General features: G+C 47.3%; 1 protein-coding gene across 2 annotated transcripts in view; it reads left to right on the top strand.

Moving 5' to 3' along the window:
• itga10 (integrin, alpha 10) overlaps nt 1-22,243 on the top strand; it is an 81,788-nt gene that overhangs the window by 47,453 nt on the left and 12,092 nt on the right. For both annotated transcript variants that reach the window (XR_010465744.1, XM_065027824.1), the window contains exons 8-20: nt 8,996-9,146; nt 13,896-14,061; nt 16,281-16,354; nt 16,481-16,625; nt 17,218-17,366; nt 18,360-18,503; nt 19,123-19,329; nt 19,914-20,044; nt 20,186-20,352; nt 20,549-20,691; nt 21,199-21,309; nt 21,446-21,531; nt 21,780-21,921. Coding sequence is in view for 1 of the 2 variants with exons in the window: in XM_065027824.1 (XP_064883896.1) it covers nt 8,996-9,146; nt 13,896-14,061; nt 16,281-16,354; nt 16,481-16,625; nt 17,218-17,366; nt 18,360-18,503; nt 19,123-19,329; nt 19,914-20,044; nt 20,186-20,352; nt 20,549-20,691; nt 21,199-21,309; nt 21,446-21,531; nt 21,780-21,921 (1,816 nt within the window). In the remaining variant the exon portion in view is untranslated. The remainder of the gene's footprint in view (nt 1-8,995; nt 9,147-13,895; nt 14,062-16,280; nt 16,355-16,480; nt 16,626-17,217; nt 17,367-18,359; nt 18,504-19,122; nt 19,330-19,913; nt 20,045-20,185; nt 20,353-20,548; nt 20,692-21,198; nt 21,310-21,445; nt 21,532-21,779; nt 21,922-22,243) is intronic.

Genomic DNA, 22,243 nt, shown 5'->3' on the forward strand with positions numbered 1-22,243 from the left:
TGCTCCACTTTCTTATCCGTATCTTTTTAAACTGCATTGTTGGTTAGGGGCTCGTAAGTAAGCATTTTACTGTAAGGTCTACACCTGTTGTATTTGGCGCATGTGACTAATGTCGTGTCTTTACTATCATTAACTGAAGACTGATAGTTTTTATCAAAGATTCTCTGTAATTAGTATTACACGATTAGACTGATTAATCATGTAACCGTAATTACTAGGAAGTCGGGGCACCAAGGAAAAATATTCAGATTACAAAGTTATCATTTCCTAAAATAACTTTTCAGATATTTTATCTGATCAATTAGTCTTCGAATGAATGAATTATTTACTTTACGTCGTAAATTGTTGGTTATCTGCACGAACCCAGTCTTCACTATGAGTCATCCATACATCAATTTCCTTAAATCATTTATTTATTACTAACTAAGTAATTCACAGAAATGCATAAACAAACAAACAAGGTAAATGTGGTTAGATGAAATGAGAATGTGCCCTAGTGGGCTAAACCAGCATGGCGGCTTGTTAGACAAAAGGGGAAGTGGGGGTCCACTAAGAAGTCACTACAGAGTGATAATTATAACAATTGAAATGCTAATCCTTTGCACATGAACGCTCACTCATTCGGGAACAATTGCAATCAATATATATATTTACGCTCAGTGTGTCGTCTTGATCGCTGGTGAAAAGTTCATTTATTTTGTAGAATTGTCCGTCTCTCTCCCTCTCTCTCTCTGTCGTGGTTATAGTGGAGAGTTCAGAGTGACATTCATTAATTTCGTTATAGAATGGATGTTTCAGCGGTTGTCGTTCTTCGCGTTGAATGATACCGAATTCCTAGCTGCAGACTAGTAATTAATATCACAGACTTGTTCTTATTCTGTCGGTATCAATAGTCTAAGAGTTTAACCACGTGGTATGGTTAAAAGATTCAGATATGGTCTACAACCTTTGTACTCTTGTGATTGAGAGAAACATGGTCTGCAACCTTTAGCCATCTTGTAATTGAGGTAAGCTCGGTCTGCTGATCGAAAACCAGAGTGGGAGTTTTATTCTGAAGGCAGAAAAGGGCTGTCCCAGGAAGCCTGACCATAACTGGGCTCAGGGGCGGTCCTCTGATTTAGTTAACTCCATCCAATCCCCTTTTTGAGTTTTCCTTCATTAAACAGTCCAAAATCATATTACACAATTTTACAAACAGTATCATACTCACTCATTCATCTTATACAACAATTAGATGTAAACCTCATATCTGAGGCTATTATATAAACAGCGTTATGGTAATGTGGCCACACCGTATCCCATGAGCTTCCCCAAGTTGTGACAAACGGACCAGTTCGTAGCTGGATTCTTCACCAATCTTTTATACTTTCTCCGGAACATGAAATTTGTTCGTACCTCAAGTTCTGTGAGGTGGAAGGAATTGCTTTGTTCTCTATAAAAATGTACTCTGCCTATACTGTGTGTCCATGAGGAGATCCTCAGGAATTTACGACGTCTCTCTGACCACAGCAACCTAGTTGAAGGAGGCAAGGGGGAGGCAAAGAGAGGAGGATGGGGCTTGCTATACCCAAAGAGGCCAACGTCATGACATACCCCCCCTGGTGGTTTGGATCTTGTTTGCCCTGCAAGTTACAAATCAACATAAAATCATGAACACGTGATGTCCTGTTTGTAGATCATCGTTGCAGTCCCCTCTGGTGGTTGAACTTGGTAGGCTTCTCTGAAAGTGGAGCAGTTCACCACAAGGGTGGCTGTTGATGTCCGGTTGGTGATCGCCGTTGCGCTCCCTTCTAGTGATGTACCTTGGTAGATTCCCTGGAAACTGCAAAGTACCCCAGGGAGGGCCAGGGGTTGTCCTGGTTGGTGATCGCCGTTGCGGTCCCCCGCCCTCTGGTGGTTTATCTGGTAGGCTCCCTGACAGAGGGGCATGCCGCCACAAGCATGGGCCGTGGGTGTCCGTGTTTTGGGGTCGCCATTGCGGTCCCCCGCCCTCTGGTGGTTTACCTTGGTAGGCTCCCTGACAGCGGGGCATGCCGCCACAAGCATGGGCCGTGGGTGTCCGTGTTTTGGGGTCGCCCGGTCCCCGCCCTCTGGTGGTTTACCTTGGTAGGCTCCCTGACAGCGGGGCATGCCGCCACAAGCATGGGCCGTGGGTGTCCGTGTTTTGGGGTCGCCGTTGCGGTCCCCCGCCCTCTGGTGGTTTACCTTGGTAGGCTCCCTGACAGCGGGGCATGCCGCCACAAGCATGGGCCGTGGGTGTCCGTGTTTTGGGGTCGCCGTTGCGGTCCCCCGCCCTCTGGTCGTTTACCTTGGTAGGCTCCCTGACAGCAGGGCATGCCGCCACAAGGATGGGCCGTGGGTGTCCGTGTTTGGGGTCACCGTTGCGGTCCCCCGCCCTCTGGTGGTTTACCTTGGTAGGCTCCCTGACAGCGGGGCATGCCGCCACAAGGATGGGCCGTGGGTGTCCGTGTTTGGGGTCACCGTTGCGGTCCCCCGCCCTCTGGTGGTTTACCTTGGTAGGCTCCCTGACAGCGGGGCATGCCGCCACAAGGATGGGCCGTGGGTGTCCGGATTTGGGGTCGCCGTTCCGGACCCGTAGTCTGGTTGTCGTCCAGACTGGAAGATCTGGGCAGTAACTTAGGCAGATGTTAACAACGCACACACACTCATGAAATATAGATAATTACATTCATTCCCCAATGAGCGGCGTTGTGGCAGTAAGTGATGTTTGTATGGGGACTTTGTTTATGGCTCCATCACTTCCTAAGTGTCAAAGGAACTGAACCGAAAAGGAATGAAAGCATAAACAAAAGATATAGAAAATATATTTCTCACACAAAAATCATCTAATTGGACTGTATTCTATATATCATGGCATTGTCTCTAATGCCATATCTAGGGTTTTATAACTTGGTGTGTTGCTTAGGCACTATCCTAAGTTGGTAACTATATGATAAGTTTACAGCTGTAAGGCACTAGTTTTGGGCAGTCTACAGGGATGACCTATGGACTTCTGGGAAGAAAACTGGTGAGTGCTGTAGAGTCAAAGGCCTAGAAGTAAAAGGCTGGTATTTTGCTTGGACCCTTAAGTGATCCTAGCATAACTCCTAATTGGATGTTCCGTTGTGCATGTGCGTTTATGCTTACACAAGCTCGCATGTCATGGGAAGAAAACCAAGTATCCTGGCAGATTACAACTTGTTCAGAATGAGTCTGACGTAGTCAGGTAATTTTCAGGTCAATGCCTGGAGGTCAGTCAGAATTGGTGTCGAGGGAGTCTGTAGTAGTTTTTACTACAAGTCACTGTGTCTTCCACTATTGTAGTGGTGATAGGTATGATGTCTATTTCATAGCTATGTTATCCACGGAGGAGCTAACCTCACGACGGAAGTACTCTAAGTATTAGACCAGTCGTACGTGGTGTGATCGTGGTTAATGATTCTAATAATTTTCCTCCTGAATGGAGGATTCTATTTATTAGTGACATGTGTGTTAAGCTTTGGAAGAGTGCCCTGGAGATCCCCTTCCACGTGTTGCACTCTGAGTGACTCCTATGTCGCTGTTGTCAAGGGTAATTTGATTGGTTAGATCTCTAACCTTCTTACTAATTGTAGCTAGACTGACTGTCGCTGGTATTGGTACTGGTGCTCAAAGGGACCAGTTATCCTACCAATTTATTCTGAAATGTTATATTACCGGAACACATGATTGGTGCATTTTACTAGTTGTATTGTAGTTGAACCTACACATGGCAAGTGATTATTGTTGCCATTTGTTTTGGAGGTGGACAAGTCCACTGGACTTCCTTTACGACCAGTGTAGTACACCTCAGTACTATTTTAGATGTGTTGTAAGATAATCCCTGTCTAGGGGCCTGTCTGCTCCTCACTGTTCTCATAGGGGAGCTTACAACTAGATTTGATTTATGCTCTGGCGGCCTCGTACGTTGTTGTCCGTAGTCTCGACCCCCCCCCCCCACCGGCCTCGATGAGGCTCATCATGGGTCTGGGCTACTATTCCCCACCTTTGTGTCTCCGGACCCCCCACCAGCGGGTGTTGGTGTCTGAGGCACAAACGAAAAGGTCAGACCCTATGTACAAGTTGTCAGCGGCCGCGTTGTTATGAGGATGGCTGTAACCTTTCAACCAAATCTCCTGGTGTTTGTGCTTCAACACCCTCAGTGGCTGTAGAGGCATGTCAGTCACCACCGTGTCCGCGTGTGGCAACCTCTTCAGTACCTGCGAACTGAGACGAGGATATCGGTCTGTGATATCGCAAAGTGTTTCACCAGTGGGAGTCATCAGGTCAGTTGCTGGACTGACGCCATTAGTATCATTGTAAGGGGTGACAGTCCACAACAAAGTGGATGGTGTGTCATCGGAAGCAGAGTATACTCTGCGCATCAATGTTTTTCTTGCTGAGACGGCCGCAGTGCTTGCGGAAGTGTCCGAAGGGCAAGAGAAGTTCATCTCAACTACCGTATTGCACGACTGCAAGGAGGAGGGAAGTTGCTCATTCACAGAGACAGCTGGCTCGAAATCATGAAAAGAATGGTCAATCAAGTTTGCTGATAGAATGTGTCGAGATATCGTAATATCTCCTTGGATCGGATTCTGCCCCAAGAGGTTTTTAAACATCTTTTTCCCAAGGGGTGCTTTCGACAGATACCCCTCGTGAATGACTGCGTTGCAGCTAGCGTTAGGGGTGAACAGTGTGGTCAGTGTAGGAGGCACGGTGGCCTGTGACCATACCTGGTTGGTTTTCCAATCCATCAATGGGAGTAACCGATCCATCAAGTCTGCTCCAAGTAGCAGGGTTACAGTTTCATACACAGGGTGAACAAGCAATACGTCCTTGAAGTGTAGTTTCAGCATGACTCTCAATGTGAGAGGCAAGGTAGTCCGAGTGACCCCTCGAAGTGTAGTGTCGCATCGTTCCACTTTTAACCAACGTTTAGTTGGCTTCAAAGCCATTTTGAGATTATCAAACAATGTTTGAGAGATGAGTGATATTGTCGCACTCGAATCAATTAGCTCATGACAAGTTAAGCAGTCCTCCAGGACTGTTTCCAGGTATTGCCCTTTAGATTTGTGGTTAGTGGACATATTCCCCACAAAGTGTAGTGGTCGTTCGCAACGACGTGATGTGTCATATCTGTTCAAGGTGGAAGCAGATAGACTTTTCCGATTTTGAGTGGGCTTGGCTTTAACGAAGCGTTTGACCTTTTTCTTCGCAACCTTTGTAACAGAGTCTATAGACAAAGCCCGGGGGCTTGTTTCTTGATCAAGCGGGCCCTGGATAGGGTCTCGAGTGAGAGCGGGAGAAATTTTAATTTTAACGTCCTTGCTACGGACCTGGTGTCCGGTAATTCCCCGTCTAGTCCTTGTGACTTATCTTTTACCCTTTTCTCAAATTGTTCTCGCTTTAGTTCTTCCCGTAGAACATTGGTCTACGTTTGCATCGTCCTTTGTTACCCTGGTGCTCTGACACTTTTTGGGGGTTGGGTGCAGGAACGTAGCGAACAGGTCGATTGTAGCGGTAGTCATGTTGATGGCGACGTACTTTACAGTTAATTCGACCGCAGAGGTTATTGGAATCATGGTTTCGTGGTAGAACTGTTGTTGTGCGTCATCTCTCAACGCTCCAATACCTGATAATGCACCCTCTAACTGGAGTGAGTGCCCGTGGTCAAACTTCAAAACCGAGTGGCCAGGGCTCTTAGCGTTGTGAACTTTTGATGCCTCAAAAAGCTGTGCTTGCAAGCTCTCTGAGTTGTAAGATAGGCAGGCCAACGTGGGCGGCAGGGCCCAAGTAGGTAATGAAGTTCGACAGGAACATTTGTTTGAATGGTAACAGCTCTTCCATTCCTGTTTCAGTGAGTAGGCCAAAGTAAGCTGAACAAAGCCTATGATAGTAAGCTTGTGGGTGTTCGTTCCGAGCTTGTTTGACGGTGTTAGCCAGTAAGCTATCGTGTTTGCGAGTCGCACAACCACTGAATTCTAATTTCAAAGCTGTGGCAAGTTTAGTGTAGTCATTTAGCACGTGTTGCTGTTGTAGACGAATGAACCTTGTCACGTGTCTATTCGACGTTCGCTTCAACAGGTAAACCCTGTCAGAACCTGTAGCGTTCGGGTAGCCATCCAACGCGTCCTCTATGTCAGCTAGGAACATCTCAGTATCATTTGGCTGACCTGGAACGGGGTCAAAGGTGGGGAAATTCTTGATGAGTTTGTCAAGGTATTCTGCGCCAAGTGGGCGGAAAGGGTTGGCTTCATCCTGTGGAGAGATTGGGGCCGAAAGGCCAAGAGTAGAAGCCAAACCTTGTCGTTTGTTGGCCAAGAGGCGCAATATTACTCAGTGCCGAATGGCCAAGAGGAGAAGACTGAGGGGCACATGAGGGAGGCAATGTCTGAAACCTATCATCATACTCCTGTGAGTACAGGGCTCCGGTTGCTTGGATTCGTAGTCACGCTGTAGAGCGTGACCATTCTGGACTTCCTCCAGATGGTACCTAAGGGTGGTATTCTGCTGCATTGCAGAGTCCACTTGAGCGATTAGAGTACTGATTTTGGACACGTGAGTGTCCGGGCTCAAACTTATCTGGCTTGTAGATAGAGGTCTTGAGTACAGAGCGAGAGATTCAGTGATGAGATTTTCTCCACTTGCTTAAAAATCAATATTTCCATCTTCATCACCTGAGTTCTCTCATCATTTATTTGGTCAGCGACCTGAATGAGTTCTGCTGATTTGCCATCCAACTTTGTCATTGTGTTCATTAACTGATCGTCTTTGGTCTGCAGCGTTTTGAGTAGAACCGTGTTACTTTGAGTAACGTTCAACAAAACTGCATGCATGTTATCAAGTTGAGCGCTCCTGTTTGTAGATAACTCTTCAGATTTATCTAGTCTGGCGTGAACGTCATCGTATTTAGTTTTGGCTAAATCGAGTTCTTCCTGTAGCATATGATTTTGTTCCTGTAGAAGACGATTTTGTTGAAGAGCTTGTGCTTGTTCATCGTCATACGTTTTTGCAATTACATTTAATTGTTCAGTTTTCAAGTGCAGTTCCATAGCTAGCAGAATTTTTCCCTTTTCTGCAGGGAGAGGGGGATGGGGCTTGCTATACCCAAAGAGGCCAACATCATGACACTAATAAAATTTGATTTGATTTTGATTTACAGCCCCGTCGATGAGAATGGGGGCCTGCTCGGCCCTCCTTTTCCTGTAGTCCACAATCATCTCCTTTGTCTTGATTAAGTTGAGGGATAGGTTGTTATTCTGGCACCACCCGGCTAGGTCTCTGACCTCCTCCCTATAGGCTGTCTCGCCATTGTTGGTCACCAGGCCTACCACTGTGGTGTCGTCTGCAAATTTAATGATGGTGTTGGAGTTGTGCCTGGCCATGCAGTCGTAGGTGAACAGGGTGTACAGGTGGGGACTGAGCACGCACCCCTGAGGGACTCCAGTGTTGAGGATCAGCGTGGCAGATGTGTTGCTACCTACCCTCACCACCTGGGGGCGGCCCGTCAGGAAGTCCAGGATCCAGTTGCAGAGGGAGGGTTTCTGGGATAATGATGTTAATGTGAGCCATGACCAGCCTTTCAAAGCACTTCATGGCTACAGACGTGAGTGCTACAGGTCTGTAGTCATTTAGGCAGGTCACCTTAGTGCTCTTGGGCACAGGGACTATGGTGGTCTGCTTGAAACATGTTGGTATTACAGACTCAATCAGGGACATGTTGAAAATGTCAGTGAGACATCTGCCAGTTGGTCAGCACATTCCCGGAGCACACTTCCTAGTAATCCGTCTGGCCCAGTGGCCTTGTGAATGTTGACCTGTTTAAAGGTCTTACTCACGTCGGCTATGGAGAGCATGATCACACAGTCACCCGGAACAGCTGATGCTCTAATGCATGCCTCAGTGTTGCTTGCCTCGAAGCGAGCATAGAAGTGATTTAGCTCGTCTGGTAGGCTCGTGTCACTGGGCAGCTCGTGGCTGTGCTTCCCTTTATAGTCTGTAATAGTTTGCAGGCCCTGCCACATCTGACGAGCGTCGGAGCCGGTGTAGTATGATTCAATCTTAGTCCTGTATTGGCACTTAGCTTGTTTGATGGTTCGTCTGAGGGTATAGCAGGATTTCTTATAAGCTTCCGGGTTAGAGTCCCGCACCTTGAAAGCGGCAGCTCTAACCTTTAGCTCAGTGAGAATGTTGCCTGTGGTTGGGGTATGTACAGTCACTGTGGGGACGATGCCCTCGATGCACTTATTGATAAAGCCAGTGACTGATGTGGTGTACTCCTCAAGGCCATCGGAAGAATCCCATAACATATTCCAGTCTGTGCTAGCAAAACTGTCCTGTAGTTTAGCATCTGCTTCATTTGACCACTTTCTTTTATAGACTGAGTCACTGGTGCTTCCTGCTTTAATTTTAGCTGGTAAGCCGGAATCAGGAGTATAGAATTATAGTCAGATTTGTCAAATGGAGGGCGAGGGAGAGCTTTGTACGCGTCTCTGTGTGTGGAATAAAGGTGATCTAGAATTTTTTCCCCTCTGGTTGCGCATTTAACATGCTGATAGAAATGAGGTCAAATGGATTTAAGTTTTCCTGCATAAAAGTCCCAGGCCACTAGGAGCGCTGCCTCTGGGTGAGCGGTTTCCTGTTTGCTTATTTCCTGATACAGCTGACTGAGTGAGGTCTTAGTGCCAGCATCTGTCTGTGGTGGTAAATAAACAGCCACGAAAAAAATAGATGAAAACTCTCTTGGCAAATAGTGTGGTCTACAGCTTGTCATGAGATACTCTACTTCAGGCCATGATGTTTCAGATCCAACTCTAGAACAATATTTGTGTTTTATTGTGGTTTGGTTCAAGGGCAACAGAAAGAGAATGTACATGTAAGCAGTTTGGGTCTTGAACCAGTATGTGCTGTTTTAACATGCTGACAACAGCACTGTGATATTTACCTAATAAAGTTCTTTATATCTGTCTTTGTCCAGTACGGAGGCATTCAGCCCAGAGCGGGGGGCGAGGGAGGGGGCCACCAAGGTCATGATCGTGGTGACGGACGGAGAGTCACATGATGGGGAGGAGCTACCGGACGCTCTGGAGGAGTGTGAGAAGAGAAACATCACCAGATATGCCATCGCTGTGAGTACACACACACACACACACACACACACACACACACACACACACACACACACACACACACACATGACCCATATAGCATTGCTTGTCAGTAAAGTTTACTAGACTGGCAGCATGCTGGCTTTGATCCTCAGACTTACGCAATTAAGTCAGATGAGTTAGCTCACACACCCACTCACAAACTAACACACTCACACGCAACCAGTCTCCCAGCCTCTCAGTGCACAGCCACAGATTCATATATAGGTAGAACCTTTTTGGCTCTCACAGAGACGCATGCACGCACACACACACACTGTTTCATAGAGCACATGAATGCGGCATGCCTGCTACACCACAAAACTCACTAACCAATATGGCAGACAGTCTCACCAACCAACCCCACTCCTGAAATAGCTGTATTGAAACAGCTTTTCCACCATACCACCTCACATACCCTGCATAACGTGAGAGCTAGCCATCCTGCCCATTCAGCCTCAAACTGGCCTGAAATAATGCCTGTGGTTTTTAAAATAGCCCCAGCAAATCACTAACTGAACCCCTCTGGCTCCTTAAAATAACCCAGTGGGTAACAACAGTTATGTCTTCCTGCCCCACCCCACCCCCCTAACACACACACACACACAGACACACACATGCACACACACCATCAGTGTCTCGAGTGATGTGGTTTTGGTGGTGTGGTGGAACAGACTCCAGTGGCTGAGCAGTCGGAGACTCTTCCCCAGCCCACAATATAAACACTGGGACCTGCAGGGCCACTGTCACCAGAGGAACCACAATATAAACACTGGGACCTGCAGAGCCACAGTCACCACAGGAACCACAATATAAACACTGGAACCTGCAGAGCCACTGTCACCAGAGGAACCACAATATAAACACTGGGACCTGCAGAGCCACTGTCACCAGAGGAACCACAATATAAACACTGGGACCTGCAGAGCCACTGTCACCAGAGGAACCACAATATAAACACTGGGACCTGCAGAGCCACTGTCACCAGAGGAACCACAATATAAACACTGGGACCTGCAGAGCCACTGTCACCAGAGGAACCACAATATAAATACTGGGACCTGCAGAGCCACTGTCACCAGAGGAACCACAATATAAACACTGGGACCTGCAGAGCCACTGTCACCAGAGGAACCACAATATAAATACTGGGACCTGCAGAGCCACTGTCACCAGAGGAACCACTATATAAACACTGGGACCTGCAGAGCCACTGTCACCAGAGGAACCACAATATAAACACTGGGACCTGCAGAGCCACTGTCACCAGAGGAACCACAATATAAACACTGGGACCTGCAGAGCCACTGTCACCAGAGGAACCACTATATAAACACTGGGACCTGCAGAGCCACTGTCACCAGAGGAACCACAATATAAACACTGGGACCTGCAGAGCCACTGTCACCAGAGGAACCACAATATAAACACTGGGACCTGCAGAGCCACTGTCACCAGAGGAACCACAATATAAACACTGGGACCTGCAGAGCCACTGTCACCAGAGGAACCACAATATAAACACTGGGACCTGGGACCTGCAGAGCCACTGTCACCAGAGGAACCACAATATAAACAATGGGACCTGCAGAGCCACTGTCACCAGAGGAACCACAATATAAACACTGGGACCTGCAGAGCCACTGTCACCAGAGGAACCACTATATAAACACTGTGAGCTGTTGCCACAAGAAAAGGGCAACCATTTGTACATTGTTACAACACTGTATACATAATATGACATTTGTAATGTTTTTATTGTTTTGAAACATCTGTATGTATAATGTTTACTGTTCATTTTTATTGTTTATTTCACTTTTGTATAATATCTACCTCACTTGCTTTGGCAATGTTAACATATGTTTCCCATGACAATAAAGCCCCTTGAATTGAATTGAATTGAGAGAGAGAGAGAGAGAGAGAGAGAGAGAGAGAGAGAGAGAGAGAGAGAGAGAGAGAGAGACTTCCACAAAGCTGTGAACAATCTGAGAGACAAGGCAAGAAGGGCCTTCTATGTCATCAAAAGGAACATAAAATGTAACATACTAATTTAGATCTGGCTAAAAATACTTGAATCAGTTATAGAACCCATTGCCCTTTATGGTTGTGAGGTCTGGGCGCCGGTCACCAACCAAGAATTCACAAAATGGGACAAACACCAAATTGAGACTCTGCATGCAGAGTTCTGCAAAATATATTTTGTGTACAACCTAAAACACCAAATAATGCATGCAGAGCAGAATTACACACTAATGATCAAAATCCAGAAAAGAGCCGTTAAATTCAACAACCACCTAAAAGGAAGCGATTCCCAAACCATCGATAACAAAACCATCACCTACAGAGAGATGAATCTGGAGAAGAGTCCCCTAAAGCAAGCTGGTCCTGGGGCTCTGTTCACAAACACAAACACACCCCACAGAGCACCAGGACAGCAACACAATTAGACCCAACCAAATCATGAGAAAACAAAAAGATAATTACTTTACACATTGGAAAGAATTTACAAAAAAACAGAGCTAACTCGAATGCTATTTGAGTACACAGTGGCAGAATACCTGACCACTGTGACTGACCCAAACTTAAGGAAAGCTTTGACTATGTCCAGACTCAGTGAGCATAGCATTTAGACAAACTCCCATATATGTTTGGTGAAATACCACAGTGTGCATCCCAGTAGCAAGATGTGTGACCTGTTGCCAAAAAAAGGGCAACCAGTGAAGAACAAGCACCATTGTAAAAACAACCCGTATTTATGTTTATTTATTTTCTCTGTAAACATATGTTTCGCACACCAATAAAACCCCTTAAATTAAATTGATTTGAAGAGAGAGTGAGAAAGAGAGAGAGAGAGAGAGAGAGAGAGAGAGAGAGAGAGAGAGAGAGAGAGAGAGAGAGAGAATCTCCAGGGTCTTGATGCTGAAACGTGGTTTCACTGTGACGGCTACAATGTTTTGATGTTGTTGCTCTCTGTCCTGCTGCCAGTGTGTGTAGGACAGAAAACATCCCTTTGGGGAGAGCAGAGCAACAAGCTCTCTAAAATAACAGCCTGAGTCGTGGTTTATACATCAGCCTGCCTGCCTGCCGACTCACACAGAATTTATAGTCAACAAGGAGAGGGGTCAAAGGGGGTGTGTTTGTCTGTTTGCCAGTTTGTTTGTGTGCATGTGCCTGTGCAACTGTGTGTATACATGTGCATATACATTTGCAGTAGCTATAACTTCACTGTATGTTTTGAATAGTTAACAAGCTACCTCCCGCTGTCTGTATTTCTGTCCTCCCTCTCCGTTCGTGACTCTGAGGACAAACCAGCAGCAGCTGGCAAGACCAACGGAATTTCTCTGCTTCTATAAGATCTTCATGTATACATTTATAGTGTAGGATTCCTTCACATTAAACCCTCCCTCCCTCCCTTCCTCCCTTCCTTCCTTCCTTCCTTCCTTCCTTCCTTCCTTCCTTCCTTCCTTCCTTCCTTCCTTCCTTCCTTCCTCCCTCCCTCCTCCCTCCCTCCCTCCCTCCCTCCCTTCATCCATCCATCCATCCCTCCCTCCTTCCCTCTCTCCCTCCCTCCCTTCATCCATCCTTCGATCCCTCCTTCCCTCTCTCCCTCCCTCCCTCCCTCCCTCCCTCCCTTCATCCCTCCCTCCCTTCCTCCATCCCTCCCTTCCTCCTTCTCTCTCTCCCTCCCTCCATTCCTCCATCCATCCCTCCTTCCCTCCCTCCCCTTTGAAAACAGAGAATTTCCTTATTTAAGATGGCAGCCAGAGTGACAGGGAAGGATTGTTGGGATTGGGTTTCTGGGGAGGAATGTGCTCCTTACTGCAGTGTTTAGGCTATTCTGTATTACAGACTAGTAACTGTAGCTGTTACTATAGCCTCCTCACACTAGAGAGCCCTACCACACCAGTCATCTCTCTCCCCCTGTCTGGAACAATTCTTTCATTTCACGGTTTGCTAGAGCAGTATTTCCCAAACATTTTAGCTGACTCCATTTTTAGACAACCCCTTAGTTAGAACCCTACGTACATGATCTGTTTTTTGTCTTTTAAGGGTTGTCTCTCTGTGGTTGTCCTTGATTCAGGTTATGTCCTCTACTGTACTGTACGGGGTTGGTGTTGGCAGCTCTCTCTCTGTCCTCTCAGATTGTCCTGACTCAGTAATATCTCTCCCTCTATATAAATGTTCTCGGCCCCTGTGAAACATGGAGGAGTTATTGGCGGAAGACGTAGAGAATATGTCTGTTAATGTTATCTCTCGCTCTACCTTTCACTTTTTCTGTCCCTTACATTTAACCCCTTCTTTCTCTCCCTTTTGTTTTTCTACCCTTCACTTTAACCCCTTTCTCCCTCCCCTTTCTCTCTTCCTCTCTCTTTCCCTCTCTCCCTCCCCCTTTCTCTCTTCCCCTCTCTCTTCCTCTCTCTTTCCCTCTCTCCCTCCCCCTTTCTCCCTCCCCCTTTCTCTCTTCCCCCTCTCTTTCCCTCTCTCCCTCCCACTTTCTCTCTTCCCCCTCTCTTTCCTCATCCCTCTCTCTCTCCCTCGCCCTTCATCTCTCCCCCCTCGCTTTCCTCATCCCTTTCTCTCTCCCTCCCCTTTATCTCTCCCCCTCTCTTTCTCATCCCTTTCTCTCCCTCCCCCTTTATCTCTCCCCCCTCTCTTTCCTCATCCCTTTCTCTCTCCCTCCCCCTTTATCTCTCCCCCTCTCTTCCCTCATCCCTTTCTCTCTCCCTCCAGGTATTGGGTCACTACATCCGCAGGCAGCAGGACCCAGAGACGTTTATCAGTGAGATCAAGTACATTGCCAGCGACCCTGACGACAAATACTTCTTCAACGTGACTGACGAGGCGGCGCTCAACGACATCGTAGATGCACTAGGAGACCGCATCTTCACTCTAGAGGGTGAGACGGAGAGAGGAAGAGGAAGGGGGAGGGAGGGAGGTGAAAGTGCTGGAAAGAGAAAGGAGGGTAAAGGGTGTCTGTGTTCTGGAGACAGGGAGGGACTGCTTTCTTATTTAGCCAGGGAGATAGTTAGAAGAGAGAGGGATGTTACTCTCTTTCAATTAGGAAGAGGTAAAAAAAAGGGGGAATGGTGCCACATTTAATCCCAGACGAAATGAAAGAGGAAGGGATGGATAGATGACACTACCTTGAATAGGAAAGAAGGGCGCGAGCAGCTATCACAACACTTACAGGAACAAGGGAAGAAATTATGCCACCCTGAAGTCTGTAGGGAGCGAGGGAGGAAGGGAGTGGAGGATATGAGAGGAGGATGAGGGAGGTAGATTCTGTATACCAGCTGGGGTCTTGAGTGAGGAGGGAGAGAGAGGGCACTAACCTGTGGCATCTAGATAGTGGCAGATTGGGGAGGGGAAGGAAGGGAGGGAATGTATGGAGTAAAGGTGAAAGGGGGATAGAAGTAAAAGAACAGTATTTTAATTGAGAGTGAGTATTCATGTGTCAGAGTGGGCAGCACAGGATGTTACGTTTAGTCCCATCCCGGTATTCATGTGTCAGAATGGGCAGCACAGGATGCCACGTTTAGTCCCATCCCGGTATTCATGTGTCAGAGTGGGCAGCACAGGATGCCACGTTTAGTCCCATCCCGGTATTCATGTGTCAGAGTGGGCAGCACAGGATGCCACGTTTAGTCCCATCCCGGTATTCATGTGTCAGAATGGGCAGCACAGGATGCCACGTTTAGTCCCATCCCGGTATTCATGTGTCAGAGTGGGCAGCACAGGATGCCATGTTTAGTCCCATCCCGGTATTCATGTGTCAGAGTGGGCAGCACAGGATGTTACGTTTAGTCCCATCCCGGTATTCATGTGTCAGAATGGGCAGCACAGGATGCCACGTTTAGTCCCATCCCGGTATTCATGTGTCAGAATGGGCAGCACAGGATGCCACGTTTAGTCCCATCCCGGTATTCATGTGTCAGAGTGGGCAGCACAGAATGTTACGTTTAGTCCCATCCCGGTATTCATGTGTCAGAATGGGCAGCACAGGATGCCACGTTTAGTCCCATCCCGGTATTCATGTGTCAGAGTGGGCAGCACAGGATGCCACGTTTAGTCCCATCCCGGTATTCATGTGTCAGAGTGGGCAGCACAGGATGCCACGTTTAGTCCCATCACGGTATTCATGTGTCAGAATGGGCAGCACAGGATGCCACGTTTAGTCCCATCACGGTATTCATGTGTCAGAGTGGGCAGCACAGGATGCCACGTTTAGTCCCATCACGGTATTCATGTGTCAGAGTGGGCAGCACAGGATGCCACGTTTAGTCCCATCACGCTATTCATGTGTCAGAGTGGGCAGCACAGGATGCCACGTTTAGTCCCACAGGATGCACGCTATTCATGTGTCAGAATGGGCAGCACAGGATGCCACGTTTAGTCCCATCACGGTATTCATGTGTCAGAGTGGGCAGCACAGGATGCCACGTTTAGTCCCATCACGGTATTCATGTGTCAGAGTGGGCAGCACAGGATGCCACGTTTAGTCCCATCACGGTATTCATGTGTCAGAGTGGGCAGCACAGGATGCCACGTTTAGTCCCATCACGGTATTCATGTGTCAGAGTGGGCAGCACAGGATGCCACGTTTAGTCCCATCACGCTATTCATGTGTCAGAATGGGCAGCACAGGATGCCACGTTTAGTCCCATCACGGTATTCATGTGTCAGAGTGGGCAGCACAGGATGCCACGTTTAGTCCCATCACGGTATTCATGTGTCAGAGTGGGCAGCACAGGATGCCACGTTTAGTCCCATCACGGTATTCATGTGTCAGCCTCCTGGCACTGGCAGAACAAACATTAACCAAACATTCAACTAAACTTCCTCTGAGAGTTAGGGTAAACCTGTTCCGCTTTCACCTCAGCAGAGGTCCCATTATCTCCCCACTCAGTCACTGAACCCCCACGCCACACAGATATGTGGTTGGGCACACAAACATGAGAGGGTGAGACTCATGATTTTAATCAAATCATTTTTGAATGACAGGACACGAAATAATAGCAGAGAGATCTGCTCAACTAGATTTTTGTGTTGGATACTACAGAAAATGTGCTAGAAAGGTTTGTTAAACGTTGTTTTGATGTTTCTCTTTCGTCACAGGGACGCTGGGGTACAACGAGAGCTCCTTCAAGTTTGAGATGTCCCAGATTGGCTTCTCCACACACGTTCTCGATGTGAGTCCACCATGTGTGTGTGTGCGTAGTGTGCAGGGCGAGCGCGCGCGTCATGTCATTGTCTTGTATTTCTGATCTGTCATTGTACTGTATGTTTATCCCCCCTCTCCCATGCGTGTGTTTCAGGATGGCATCCTGTTTGGGATGGTGGGGGCGTATGACTGGGACGGAGGGGTGCTGAAGGAGGGCACTAAGGGCCGCATCATGCCCACCAGAGAGGCCTTTGAGTCAGAGTTCCCCCAGGAGCTCAAGAACCATGCTGCCTATCTGGGTGACTTAACTTACTTACATTACACTATGTACACTTTACATTACACCGTTTTACACATAATACTACTCAACTTATCACTGTTTTACACATAATACTACTAAACTTATCACTGTTTTACACATAATACTACTCAACTTATCACTGTTTTACACATAATACTACTAAACTTATCACTGTTTTACACATAATACTACTCAACTTATCACTGTTTTACACATAATACTACTAAACTTATCACTGTTTACACATAATACTACTCAACTTATCACTGTTTTACACATAATACTACTCAACTTATCACTGTTTTACACATAATACTACTAAACTTATCACTGTTTTACACATAATACTACTCAACTTATCACTGTTTTACACATAATACTACTCAACTTATCACTGTTTTACACATAATACTACTCAACTTATCACTGTTTTACACATAATACTACTACATTTATCACGGATTTACACAATAATTTTTGTTTCCATACCTAATGTGTCTCCAGGCATCTGTATGACCTGTGAGATATTTGAATCCGATGCAAATATTATTTAATTTGTGGATCTAATTAAAGTATTTGTGTGTGTTTAGGCTACACAGTGTCGTCAGTGATAGTGGGAGACTGGAGGAGGCTGTATGTGGCTGGAGCTCCCAGGTTCAAACACAAAGGAAAGGTCATTCTGTTTGAACTGAGCGACAATGGAGATGTCAACATTGCACAGGCCCTCAATGGAGAACAGGTAGCTAGTGTGTGTGTGTATATACCTCATGGGATGTATCTATCAATCAAACTCTCACTCACCCCAACCCCATCTCCCCTTCTCTTCATCGCCACCATACCTCCCTCTCTCTCTCTCTCTCTCTGTCTCTCTCTCTCTCCTCTCTCTCTCTCTCTCTCTCTCTCTCTCTCTCTCTCTCTCTCTCTCTCTCTCTCTCTCCTCTCTCTCTCTCTCTGTCTCTCTCTCTGTCTCTATCTGTCTCTCTCTCTCTGTCTCTGTCTCTCTCTCCCTGTCTCTCTCTCTGTCTCTCTCTCAATTCAATTCAATTCAATTCAAGGGCTTTATTGGCATGGGAAACATGTGTTAACATTGCCAAAGCAAGTGAGGTAGACAACATACAAAGTGAATCTCTGTCTCTCTCTCTCTCTCTCTCCTCTCTCTCTCCTCTCTCTCTCTCTCTCCTCTCTCTCCTCTCTCTCTCTCTCTCTCTCTGTCTCTCTCTCTCTCTCCCTCCCTCTGTCTCTCTCTCTCTGTCTCTGTCTCTCTGTCTCTCTCTCTGTCTCTCTCTCTCTCTCTGTCTCTCTCTGTCTCTGTCTCTATCTCTCTCTGTCTCTATCTCTCTCTGTCTCTCTCTCTCTCTCTGTCTCTCTCTCTCTCTGTCTCTGTCTCTGTCTCTCTCTGTCTCTCTCTCTCTGTCTCTCTCTCTCTCTCTGTCTCTCTCTCTGTCTCTCTCCCTGTCTCTCTCTCTGTCTCTCTCTCTCTCTCCCTCTGTCTCTCTCTGTCTCTGTCTCTATCTCTCTCTCTCTCTGTCTCTCTCTGTCTCTGTCTCTGTCTCTCTCTCTCCCTCTCTGTCTCTCTCTCTCTCTCTCTCTCTGTCTCTGTCTCTGTCTCTCTCTCTGTCTCTCTCTGTCTCTCTGTCTCTGTCTCTGTCTCTGTCTCTCTCCCTGTCTCTCTCTCTGTCTCTCTCTCTCTCTCCCTCTGTCTCTCTCTGTCTCTATCTCTCTCTGTCTGTAGATTGGGTCGTACTATGGCAGTGAGGTGTGTGGGTTGGACGTGGACCAGGATGGCATTACTGATGTTCTGCTGGTGGCAGCACCCATGTACCTGGGCCCTGGCAACAAGGAGGCAGGCAGAGTCTACATCTACTCCCTCAGTGGGGTGAGACAGGGGGGAGTAGTGGGGAAGGACTGAGCTGGTGTCAGGAAGAGGGGGAGGGGGGTGAGAGAGGGGCGAAGGGGGGAGATAGAGTTAAGGGAGGGAAAAGGGGTTGAGGATATTAGCGGATAAGAAGAGGAATGGCTGGGAGCTGCTGACTCTCTCTCTCGCTCTCTCTCTCTCTACTCTGCCTGTCTTTATCTCTCTCTACTCTGCCTGTCTTTATCTCTCCCTACTCTGCCTGTCTTTATCTCTCTCTACTCTCTCTCTCTCTCTCTCTCTCTCTCTCTCTCTCTCTCTACTCTGCCTATCTTTATCTCTCTCTACTCTGTCTCTCTCTCTCCCTACTCTGCCTGTCTTTATCTCTCTCTACTCTGCCTGTCTTTATCTCTCCCTACTCTGCCTGTCTTTATCTCTCCCTACTCTGCCTCTCTCTCTGTCTCTCTCCATTTATCTTTCTCTCCTCTGTCTTGCTCTCTCTCTCTCTCTCCCTCTCTCTCTCTCTCTCTCTCCCTACTATGCCTCTCTCTCTGTCTCTCTCCATTTCTCTTTCTATCATCCCTCTTGCTCTCTCTCTCTCTCTCTCTCTCTCTCTCTCTCTCTCTCTCTCTCTCCCTCTCAGGAGGAGGTGTTTGTGTCTAACGGTACTCTGAAGGCAGAGGATAGGTTCCAGGATGCTAGGTTTGGCTACGCCCTGGCCTCCGCCCCAGACCTCAACCATGACGGGTACACTGACCTGCTGGTGGGGGCACCCCTAGAGGACGGACACAATGGGGCCATATACGTCTACCATGGCCAGGGCATACACATCATCCACAACTACAAACAGGTAGACATACACATCATCCACATTTACAAACAGGTAGACATACACATCATCCACAACTACAAACAGGTAGACATACACATCATCCACAACTACAAACAGGTAGACATACACATCATCCACAACTACAAACAGGTAGACATACACATCATCCACAACTATAAACAGGTAGACATACACATCATCCACAACTACAAACAGGTAGACATACACATCATCCACAACTACAAACAGGTAGACATACACATCATCCACAACTATAAACAGGTAGACATACACATCATCCACAACTACAAACAGGTAGACATACACATCATCCACAACTATAAACAGGTAGACATACACATCATCCACAACTACAAACAGGTAGACATACACATCATCCACAACTACAAACAGGTAGAGAAAGAAGTGTCACCAGAAGTATAGGTGGAGTCCATCTCTGTGAAAAGGAAAGTGAAGATTTGTTTTTAAAGTGATATCATTCTTAGCTATAGTATTTCCATTGACCTCGTTCTACGTCTCTCTCCACCACTTCTCTACTCTCATCTCTCCACCTCCTTGCTCACCTCTCCTTCTCCTTGTAGCGTATCGCAGGGTCGTCCCTGTCCCCCTCTCTGCAGTATTTTGGGCGTAGTGTGAGTGCCAGATTAGACCTGGATGGAGATGGTCTGTTAGACCTGGCTGTGGGGGCCCAGGGCAGTGCTGTACTACTCAGGTAAGAAAGGAGGGATGAGGGGAGGTGGAGGAATGAAGAGGAGGGGAGGGATAAATTGTCAGACTTGGCTGTGGAGTATTTTTTTAAATGTGATGATGATCGTCATCATTGAATGATCCATTCTCCCTCCCTTCTCTCCAGTTCTCGTAGTATAGTCCAGATCAACATGAGTCTGTCCTTCCAGCCCCACTCCATCAACGTCATCCAGAAGACGTGTCAGAGAGGAGGGAGGGAGTCTGCCTGTCTCAACGCTACAGCCTGCTTCCTGGCTCTGTCCCGTTCCCCTGGAACTCACAGCACCAGCTTCGGTAAGGGAGAGGGAGGGGAGAGAGGGAGGGGCAGGGACTGGAGAAAGTAAGGGGGAGGGAGGGAGGGAGAGGGAGGGGCAGGGACTAGAGAGAGTAAGGTGGAGGGAGGGGGAAGGAGAGAGGAGGGAGGGAGTCCGCCTGTTAGATTTGATAGATTTGTTATCAACACTAACATCCCCTTCTCCCTCCTCCTCAGATCTGTCGGTGGTGGCCATGTTGGATGAGAGAAAGTTGACAGCGAGGGCGTTGTTTGATGACAGCAACCAGAGACAGACACAGCTGGGGGTCAGAGTTCACACAGGACAGACCGTCTGCCACAACCTGCCCTTCCATGTGTTTGTGAGTATGACACACACCAGAGCTCAGCTGGTATGGTACTTGCAATGCCAGGATAGTGGGTTCAATTCCTAGGACCAAACAGCGACCATACATACTTTTTTTTTAAGTATGCACACATGACTGTAAGCCGCTTTGGATAAAAGCCTCTGCTAAATGGCATATACACACAAGCACACACTACACAACTAACATACACACACACACACACACACACACACACACACACACACACACACACTAACATACACACACACACACTACACAACTAACATACACACACACACACACACACACACACTAACATACACACACACACACTACACAACTAACATACACACATGCCCTGACACAAACACACAACCAACATGTACACGCTACTGCCACAACCTGCCCTTCCATATGTCACACACAATGCCAAAACACACATCCTTCACCCCGACCGACACACACAATCTACATGCTGAAACATGATATTGACCTCTAACCCTTTGTCTCCATCTGTGATAGGACACAGCAGACTACATCCGTCCAATCAGCTTCTCCCTGCGCTTTAAGATCAACGACACAGAGAGCGGCCCAGTGCTGGACGAAGGCTGGCCCACCACCTTCAAGAGATCGGTCAGTGTGTGGGGGTGTGTGTGGGGAGCTCGTAGCATCCTGGACAAATTGTATGATGTAATGTACTGTTACTGTACATTATCTACAGTATTACTCTGGCACCTCCATTTCAAATACTGTACCTTGATGTCTCCAGATTGCGTTCTTCAAAGACTGTGGTGAGGATGATGTGTGTGTCACTGATCTGGTGCTGCAGGCTCATATGGATATCTCTGGGACAAGGTACATCTCACACACACAAACACACACGAACACATGTGCACCCACACATGCATGGACACACACGTATAGACACACACACACACCTGATCAAAAATGTTCCTCTCTTTTTTGTGTCCAGTCAACACTCAATCAGCCAAACAATTACTAAGTCAAGCGTTCCTGTTGTATTCACGTATTAATGTTTGTAGTTGTTGTATTAATGTTGTGTAGTAGTTGTATGAATGTCTGAATGTAACTCCTCTCTGCAGACAGCAGCCCTATGTGATCCGTAGCCCTCGCAGACGTCTGGCTGTAGAAGTCCAGCTGCAGAACAGACTGGAGAACGCCTACAACACCAGCCTGACACTGCACTACTCACGCAACCTCCACTTCTCTAGTCTCAGTATACGGGTACGAGACACACACACACCACACACCACACAGACACACACACCACACAGACACACACACACACACACACACACACACACACACACACACACACACACACACACACACACAGACACACACACACACACACACACACACACACACACACACACACACACACACACACACACAGACACACACACCACACAGACACACACACACACACACACACACACAGACACACACACCACACACACACACACACACACACACACACACACACACACACACACACACACACACACACAGACACACACACACACACACACACATTACACACAGA

Source organism: Oncorhynchus nerka, linkage group LG14 (assembly GCF_034236695.1).
Source record: "Oncorhynchus nerka isolate Pitt River linkage group LG14, Oner_Uvic_2.0, whole genome shotgun sequence".
NCBI classification, from domain to species: Eukaryota; Metazoa; Chordata; class Actinopteri; order Salmoniformes; family Salmonidae; genus Oncorhynchus; species Oncorhynchus nerka.